General features: G+C 38.0%; 1 protein-coding gene across 1 annotated transcript; it reads right to left on the bottom strand.

The window, feature by feature from the left end:
• Window positions 1-705: 705 nt before the first annotated feature.
• On the bottom strand, window positions 706-9,266 carry LOC140819893 (4-coumarate--CoA ligase 1-like). Its single transcript, XM_073180151.1, has 5 exons — window positions 8,147-9,266; window positions 7,030-7,228; window positions 1,549-1,762; window positions 1,298-1,400; window positions 706-998 (listed from the first exon to the last, which is right to left on the bottom strand). The coding sequence occupies exons 1-5, from the start codon at window positions 9,140-9,142 to the stop codon at window positions 876-878; spliced, it is 1,635 nt and encodes a 544-aa protein (XP_073036252.1). The 5' UTR covers window positions 9,143-9,266; the 3' UTR covers window positions 706-875.
• Window positions 9,267-9,877: the final 611 nt, after the last annotated feature.

Raw genomic sequence — 9,877 nt, 5'->3', positions numbered from 1 at the left:
CTAGAATGGAGAAGTGAAAGAGGACGATGGTGGCGGAAGAAAATAGCTAAGGGAGAGCTCGCCCGAGGTGGGTTAGTCGTCCTAGCTTCAGCCTCGTCTCGTCTCGCCTCGCCTCGCCTCAAGGGAGAGGTCCGTAGCTTCAGCCTCGACTTAAGCATGAGGTTACACGCTGGATTGCTCTAAGAGGGTGAGTCCCGGGTGAGAAACTCCTCTCTTTACTTATTCGTTCGTTTCTAATATAAGCATCGGAAGGACTACGTGGTGTCCCCTCTAACACACTTTGCATGACTTCAGATTTACCCTTGACTTCAAGCTTTGGGCTCAAGTTGGATTCAGATATCAGATACGGGCAGGGGCAGATCAGCCACGTGCCCCTTGTCCGGGTGGTTCAATTTTTTTAAAAAAAAAATATATATGTAAATTTTGTATAATTTTAGAATAATATGATATTAGCTCGGGTATTTCAATTTAAAAAATATTAAAACATTCTAGAGTTTAAAATTTCAACATGTGCTGAGCCATATTTCTGGCTCCGTCACTCGATACGAGTCCTCAAATAATCTATTGAATATCCACCGATATTGAATATCCACCGATACTATTATTTTTTGGATGCATCCATTATAACGGGCAGTGGCACGTATATATAATTAATTCGACTATTTAAGTAAAATATTTTAAGTCTAAATTTTTACGTACTACGAGTGTAACAGTACTTGTTTCGTTCCCATTCTGATACGCACATTACAAATTTACAGACATATATATGTTCTTGATTTCTCAAGAGGAGCATGAAATATTAATCAACAAATATGGCATTGTTTTTTGCATAATCGCGATCATTTTTAATCTTGATTTGATGGCCTTAATGATATTTAATAATTCAGTAATCCAGCAGCTAATCTTGCTCTTAGTTCCTTTCTCAATATCTTCCCAGATGGAGATACGGGAATCGAGTCTATGAAAAATACCCGGTTCAATCTCTTGTAAAACACCACCTGCCCAAAAAAATCCAAGAAAAAAATATATTTGGAGTTATAATGTGATTAAAATAAGAGTAAGTACGGTATAATAGATTTATATCCGAGACAGATCGAATCGGTCTATGTAGAGTTTTTTGAATAAAGATAATAATTTTTATTGTTCGAGTCAGGTCGTGTAAGTGATTTTTCTCACAATATTGACTGTTGAGACGATTTCATAGGATTTAATGTGTTAAAAAAATAAATACGATATATATTTTAAAATTTTCTAATTTTATTTTCGAAAATATTGGAAATTGACTTTATGAAATTACCTGATCGGAGATGTATTTCTTGATTTTATCCTCGGTGACGGTGGATCCACTTGATCGGACAACAAATGCAACCGGAACTTCACCGGCTTCCTCATCTTGCATGCTGCAATATTGTTCCAAAAAAAAAATTACTAATAATAAAAGTTTATATTTGTATTTTTTAAGGCACGAAAATAACTAATTCGACCTTTCCATTATTACATTTTTTGTATGACGACATAAATTTTAAAAACAAGTTGTAATTAGCTTACGAGACAACAGCGGCGGCAGAGACGGAGGGATGCTTGAGGAGAAGGGATTCTAACTCCGCCGGAGCCACTTGGAACCCTTTGTATTTGATCAGCTCCTTCAATCGATCAACTATGAATATTTCGTCATTGTTGTCGATGAACCCTATATCGCCAGTGTGTAGCCAACCTTCTTTGTCTATTGTATTTTCAGTTGCCATCGGATCATTCAAATAACCTGAAAATTAAATATACATACAAGATCATGTTTTAAATCCCATGAAATATGTGTATTTTAATTTAATCTTTTCTTAAAACCAAAAACTTGTGTGAGACGATATCACGGGTCGTATTTTGTTAGACAGATATTTTATTTTAATCATCAAATGAAAAAGCATTACTTTTTATGCTAAGAGCATTACTTTTTATTGTGAATATCGGTATGGTTGACCGTCTCACAGATAAAGATTCGTGAGACCGTGGAGACTTACTCTTTCTTAAATTAGTGTAATGACGTAATTAATAATATAACATTCTCGTTAGGTGGTGAAAATAACCAATCGACAAATGATGGATCTGTTAAATAGTGTGTAAACGTGTACACGTCTTTTACATATTGCAGTTGGTTAGTAGCTTAATTAGTCAGGATATAAATAGCTTGACTTTTGTACTCAAAACACAATTCTGGAAATACATTTTATTTTCCTCTTCTTCTCATATTTGCTCTATGAACGAGAAGCTTAACTGCTTCAATGGCAGATCATTGCTTCTCTTTAACATGGTATCAGAGCTGATCTCTTCCGCCTCTGATTGAATATGTCCATGGCGGCGCATCCAACCAATTTTAGCTTCAGTGATCCCCTCTATTTGCATCCATCTGATGCCCCTGGAGCTTCGCTTGTCTCCGATCCCTTAATTGGTACAGAGAACTATGGAGTTTGGAGTAGGGTAATACTCTTAGCACTGCGAGCGAAAAATAAGCTAGGTTTCATCAATGGATCCTGTCGCAAGCCGGCTGATAATCATCCTACTCTCCATCAATGGGAGCGATGTAACGCAATTGTTCTCTCATGGTTAATGAGCTCGGTTTCGAAGGATATTTTCAGCGGGATCATATATTGCACTGAAGCCTCCGCGGTTTGGACAGATCTAAAGGAAAGATTTGATAAAATTTGTGGATCGAGAGTTTTTTCTCTTCATCGTGAAATTTCACATATTTCACAAGGTTCTTCATCAGTTTCTGTGTATTTTTCAACCTTGAAGAAACTATGGGATGAGTATTCTTCTCTGGTTACGCTTCCTTCGTGCGGATGTGCGACTGCTAAGGCATATCTTGATCATGATCAACATCAACGCCTTCTACAATTTCTAATGGGATTGAATGAGACGTATGGACATGTTCGTAGTCAAATTCTGATGCTAGATCCCTTGCCATCTGTCAATCAAGCATATTCCATTGTTAGTCAAGAGGAATCGCATCGTGCAGCTCTTTCTTCTCACTTGAATACTGAGTTACATGCTGCTGCCTTTTATTCTTCTTCGTATAAAAAGGTGGATTCAGTTAAATGCGAGCACTGCAACATTCTAGGCCATACAAAGGATCAATGCTTTCGGTTGGTTGGCTATCCTCCTGGTCACAAATTGCACAGGAAGTTTCCTCAATCTAAGAACTATAAGTTCACTCAGTTCACTCAAAAACCTTCGAAATTTTCTGCTCATAATAGTGTCAATACCACGGCTGATCCTTGTAGTGTCTCTGATGAATCCAAAGCTGTTCCTCATATGGCTCATACCTTCACTGATGCCCAATATCAGCAACTGTTACGGCTGCTTGATCAACCTAAGTCCAATCCAGAGGCTACAGTTAATTTGGCAGGTAAATTTACTAGCCTGATGACAGTTTCAAAGGACACTGATTGGATATTAGACACTGGGGCAAATGCTCACATTACAGGTACTTCAAGTGTTTTGCAATCTCCTCAGCCGTGTGCTTCATCCTCTGATTCGGTCAGGCTGCCGAATGGTAACATTACCCCTATTCTCTCATATGGCTCAGTTCAACTTTCCCCTTCTTGTAACCTATCCAAAGTTCTTTTTGTTCCTGATTTTAGCTTTAATCTTTTATCCATTTCTCAATTCACCAGAGATCATAAATGCTTTGTTGTCTTCTATCCAAATTTCTGTTTATTTCAGGACCTCTTCACTGGGAAGATCATGGGGATTGGTAGACAAAAGCATGGTTTATACTATCTTGATCGATTCCATAGCTGTATAGCAACACCTATTCAATCAAATGTGCATTCTAGGTGTAATCTGAATTTTCATTCTTGCGTTTTTTCTGCTAGTATAACTGATGACATTGATCTATGGCATAAAAGATTTGGGCATTTGTCTGTTTCTCGGTTATATTGCTTACCTTTTATTAAAAGTAAATCTTCTTTATCTCATTGTTCAGTTTGTCCACTGGCCAAACAAACCAGACGTCCCTTTCCCATTCGAGAACACTCACAATCAACTCATGTTTTTCAACTCCTTCACATAGATATATGGGGTCCTTTTCGAACACCTACTCATAATGATGCTCGATATTTTCTTACCCTGGTTGATGACTTCTCGAGATGCACGTGGGTTTTTCTCTTACAATTTAAATCTGATACATTCCAGTGTTTAAAACAATTCTTTACCTTTGTATCTACCCAATTTAATCGAAAAGTTCAGACTATTCGCACTGATAATGCCACCGATTTCTTCAATAATGATTGCCGATTATTATTCACATCCTTAGGGATTCTTCACCAAAGCTCATGTCCCTATACTCCCCAACAAAATGGCTTAGTTGAACGAAAACATCGCCACATACTTAACATAGCTCGAGCCCTTAAATTCCAAGCATCCATTCCTGATCCTTATTGGGGAGAATGTGTATTACATGCTGCATACCTGATTAACAGGATTCCTACTCCATTATTATCGAATAAGACACCCTTCGAGGTCTTGTTTGATAGACTCCCTTCATTCACTCACATTAGAGTTTTTGGTTGCCTATGTTATGCTTCAAATCTTAAGCCACATGATAAATTTGATGTCCGTGCCAAACCATATGTTTTTATGGGTTATCCTATCCAACACAAAGGCTACAAGCTTTTTGATATTTCTACAAAACAGTTTATTGTGTCTCGAGATGTCGTCTTCCATGAGGATATATTTCCTTTTTCCTCAATGATTTCTCCATCCTCTGTTTTTCCTCCTTCAACCTCTTTATTTCTGGAAGATCCTTGCCATCCTCAAACCACTGATCTTCCTCCAGCAGCTGTTACATCTTCTACCTCCCCTGACCTTGTTTCTTCCATTCCACTCCGCAAGTCCACTAGATCTTCACGACCTCCTATCTGGACCCATGATTATGTATGTTCCAATCTTTCATCCAGTTCTACAGTTCATAGCATTTCTGATTACCTCACTTATGACAAAATATCACCCTCTTATCGGTCATTTCTTGCTTCCATATCTAATCTCACCGAACCCAAGTCCTATCAAGAGGCAGCTTCTGATCCACTTTGGCGTGATGCCATGGCTCAGGAGATTGCTGCCTTGGACACCAATCGTACATGGGATATTGTTCCCTTACCTCCCGGGAAGAAACCAATTGGTTGCCGGTGGGTTTACAAAATCAAATACAAAGCGGATGGAAGCATTGATCGTTACAAAGCCCGCCTTGTTGCCAAGGGTTACACCCAACAATATGGTATCGATTATGAGGATACCTTTTCTCCTGTGGCTAAGATTGTTACTGTTCGTTGTCTCTTATCCATGGCAGCTGCACGCAACTGGAATTTACATCAAATGGATGTGACTAATGCGTTCTTGCAAGGTGATTTACAGGAAGAAATTTATATGACCATTCCTCAAGGTTTTGAAAGGAAGCAAAGGAACTATGCTTTCAAACTTCTCAAATCTCTATATGGTTTGAAGCAGGCATCTCGCCAATGGAACTCTAAATTTTCCCTTGCACTAATTGCAGCAGGTTTTACGCAGTCCATGCATGACAATTCTATGTTTTTCCAGAAACGTGGGACTTTAATCACTTTGTTGTTAGTTTATGTGGATGACATTGTCATTACTGGTGATGACTCTGTTGCTATTGACAAACTCAAAGCCTATCTTCATGCAACTTTTGACATCAAGGATCTCGGCTCCTTGAAGTATTTCTTGGGCATTGAAGTAGCTCGATCCAAAGCTGGTCTTTGTTTGAATCAACGCAAATATGCGTTAGAATTACTGTCAGAATTTGGAATGTCTGGTTGCAAACCGTTTGATACACCTATGGAACAACATTTAAAGCTTACAACTCTCGCATTTGATAGTTCAAAGTCTGTGACATGTTCTACTTCTGAGATTGATCCCCTTCTCAGTGACCCATCTCATTATCAACGCCTTGTTGGTCGTCTTATATATCTTACTATCACCAGGCCTGACATTTGTTTTGCTGTCCATATTCTGAGTCAGTTCATGCACTGTCCAAAGAAATCTCACTTGCAGGCTGCTTTTCGTGTTCTTGGATATATTAAAAAGACTCCTGGTCTGGGCATTTTCCTCTCAGCTACTAATGATCTCCACTTGTCTGCCTTTTGTGATTCCGACTGGGCATCTTGTCCTATGAGCCGTAAGTCTACAACCGGTTATGTTATTCAACTGGGCTCCTCCACTGTCTCTTGGAAGACTAAGAAACAGAACACGGTGTCGCGTTCTTCCGCTGAAGCCGAATACCGTTCGATGGCTACTGCTGTATGTGAAGTTGTTTGGCTTCGTGGTCTTCTTAATGATATGGGGTTATATATTGATCAAGCTACACCCCTGTTTTGTGACAACAATTCTGCTATACATCTTGCGGCCAACCCTATGTTTCATGAACGAACGAAGCATATAGAAATTGATTGTCATTTTATTAGAGAAAAGCTTCGCAACAATGTGATCCGCCCTACACATATTTCCACAAAGTTGCAACCAGCGGATGTCTTTACTAAGCCGTTGGGATCTGATCAGCATCAATTTTTGATATCCAAGCTTGCACTCCTCAACATCTTACAAGCTTGAGGGGGGCTGTTAAATAGTGTGTAAACGTGTACACGTCTTTTACATATTGCAGTTGGTTAGTAGCTTAATTAGTCAGGATATAAATAGCTTGACTTTTGTACTCAAAACACAATTCTGGAAATACATTTTATTTTCCTCTTCTTCTCATATTTGCTCTATGAACGAGAAGCTTAACTGCTTCAATGGCAGATCATTGCTTCTCTTTAACAGGATCCTTGTTTGTGGAAGCTGGTCACCCACTCCATTTTTTCTTCAATTCCTGTTTTTTAGTACAACATTCGGGTGATGGGTGACCTTATATTATTTGATTTGTTTTAAGGGAAAATTGTTTTTTAGCATGTTATTTTTTATACGATTTTGGTTTTTTATATAGTCAAACGTGAAATATTATAATTAAAAAATTATATGTACCTTTCATGATTTGATCTCCTCGGATGCAAATTTCTCCGGGCTGGTTACGCCCCAACGACGCACGAGTTTCCGTGTCGACGATTTTCATCTCGGCATTTATAACCACAGTCCCGCACGCACCCGATTTGATATCGAATGGCTGCTTCGCGAACGCTAGGCACATCGACAGCACCGGCCCGGCTTCCGTCATTCCATAACCCTGCTTTTTAACATTGGCCTTTTAATCCACTGTATGTCTCTCCACTTTAACTTTTTTCATTACTTTTTTTATTTAAATTAAGAACATGAACCACGACTTGTAATCAATCTCTCGTCTAAATTTCAAGTTTGAAATAAATTCTCGAGTTCGAAATCAATTGTACCAAGACTAAAAAAATGTTAAGCAAGTATCATATTACAAGAAGAATTTGTTTGATTAACAATCAAAGTCAACCAATGTAACGTGATAATCGGAATATTTTAATGAATTATTTCCCCAAGTTACATTTGAAAATTGAAAATGATAAAACAAAGTATATTCTTTTAATTTAATCATTAATGCAAGCATATGGAAGTTCGTAATTGGGCGATATGTTGACATTAATTACCTACATTAACTTAATCTTTAATGACTTTTAGCCAAAAAAAAGTAATTCATTATTAAAATAATCGAAGGAAAATTATAATTTTAGTTATTTCAGTTAGTTTATTTTGGATTTTATTCTTGTAATTTATCGATATTTAGTTTTCGTCCACTAAATTGGATTTTATTATTTGTTATTTTGTTTTATGAAATTATTAAATGTTTTATCTAATTTGTCGATGTTTAGTTTTCTCCGCATGAAAGACAAAAACTTGTGTGAGATGGTCTCACGGATCGTATTTTGTTAAACAGATCTCTTATTTGAGTAATCAATGAAAAAGTATTACTTTTTATGCTAAAAATATTATTTTTTATTGTGAATATCGATAGGGTTGACACGTCTCACAAATAAAGATTCGTGAAACCGTCTCACAAAAGACTTATTCCTAGTAAAAAAATATCATTTTCTAAAGTCAAATATTTTTTGGGTGTATATGTTAAATGTTTTATAAAAATTTTTTTTTAAAAAAAGCTTAAATAATAATAAACAATTACCTGGCCAACTATCGCGTTAGGAAACTTGGCCCTGGCAGCATCCTCCAGCTCCTTCCCCAGTGGTGCCGCCCCGGACAACACCATTCTCACGGATGACAGGTCGTATTTGTCCACGACCGGGCTCTTGGCGATAGCCAGAACAATAGGCGGAACGAAGGGCCCGATCGTCACTTTATATTTCTGTATCAGCTCCAAAACTGAGATTATCTCAAACTTCTGCATGATCAGGATCGCCGCCCCGACCCGCAACCCGCAAAGAAGGACCGAATTCAACGAGTATATGTGAAACATGGGAAGGACACACAGCATCACGTCTTCGCTGTGAATGTACAGGTTAGGATTTTCGCCATCCACCTGCTGCGCCACACTGGTGACCAGCCCCTTGTGCGTGAGCATCACGCCCTTGGGCAGCCCCGTCGTCCCAGAGGAATACGGCAGCGCCACCACGTCGTCCGGGTGGATCTTCACCGGAGGAATCTCCTTTTCATCCACCGACGTCAGCTCGGAGAAGCTGAGGCACCACTCAGCCGGTGGTGCGTCGATGCACATCACCTTCACGCCACTGTCCAATGCATACCCCTCGACTTTCCCGACGTGACAAGCTTGTGTTATGATGATCTTGGCTTTGGACGCCTTGGCTTGCTTCACAACCTCGGCAGGGGTAAAGTAGGGATTCGCCATGGTCGTTACGGCGCCGATGTGTGAAGAAGCTAGGAATGCAAACACGTATTCAGTCGAGTTGGGGAGGAGGAGCATGATGGTGTCACCCTGTTGGATCCCAAGTTTACTCAGACCGCTCCCGACCTTTCTCGACATCAACTCGACTTCCTCGTACGTGTAGACTTCCCCTGTCTGGCCATTTATGAGACATGGCCTCGTGCTATGTTTGGATATATTCTCGAAACAATAGGAATGCAAGGGAAGGTGTTTCGGGATGTAGATATCAGAGAGCTTCGATCGGAATATTTTGTCTTCTTTCTTTGATATTGGATCCATTTCCAATGTGTAGTGCAAGAAAGATGATGAAAAAATTATGGGTATCAATTGTTTTTTAGCAGTAGAATACTCTAAAAATGAATGTTGAGTGTGTAAGCAGAATAAATATGGGCAAGTTTTGGTGAGGGTTGGTGAAGGGTAGAAAGTTTACTTGATTAAGGGTTTTGTGTAATTAAGAGAAAGATCATTATCGATTTTTAATGAGAAATTATGGACTTTTTTATTTATGATTAATGGATGATTAAAAAACGTTAAATGCATGAATTATCATTTTTGTTCTAAAAATTACATGTGGGAAATATATCTACTCACTTTGAGTTGTTCATTGATTATATAGAAAATGATTTAGGAATAATTAACATTTGTGAAACATACATTTTAAAATTTTTTCTTGTTGATTTGAAAAAAATAAAAAAAAATTATATAAAAAGATTTTAAATTGGTTCTAAAAAACATATATTTTAAATTTGTTATTGTCAATTCTACCAATATTCATAATAAAAAATAATATTTTTAGCATAAAAAGTAATATTTTTTCATGGATGACCCAAATAAGAGATCTGTCTCACAAAATACGACCCGTCAGAATGTCACACACAATTTTTATCTTAAATTATATATATATATATATGTTCCCCTAGCTCATTGTTCTCACATGATTAAAGAATGTGTGGTGGGGTTGGTAGGAAAATTTTGGAGGTAGGTGATATAGAGATGTTTTCCATAGCTTACTTT

The sequence above is a fragment of the Primulina eburnea genome, chromosome 18 (assembly GCF_022965805.1).
Source record: "Primulina eburnea isolate SZY01 chromosome 18, ASM2296580v1, whole genome shotgun sequence".
Classification (NCBI taxonomy): domain Eukaryota; kingdom Viridiplantae; phylum Streptophyta; class Magnoliopsida; order Lamiales; family Gesneriaceae; genus Primulina; species Primulina eburnea.
Note: the sequence above shows the minus strand (reverse complement) of the source record. Positions and strands in the feature narration are given on the sequence as shown.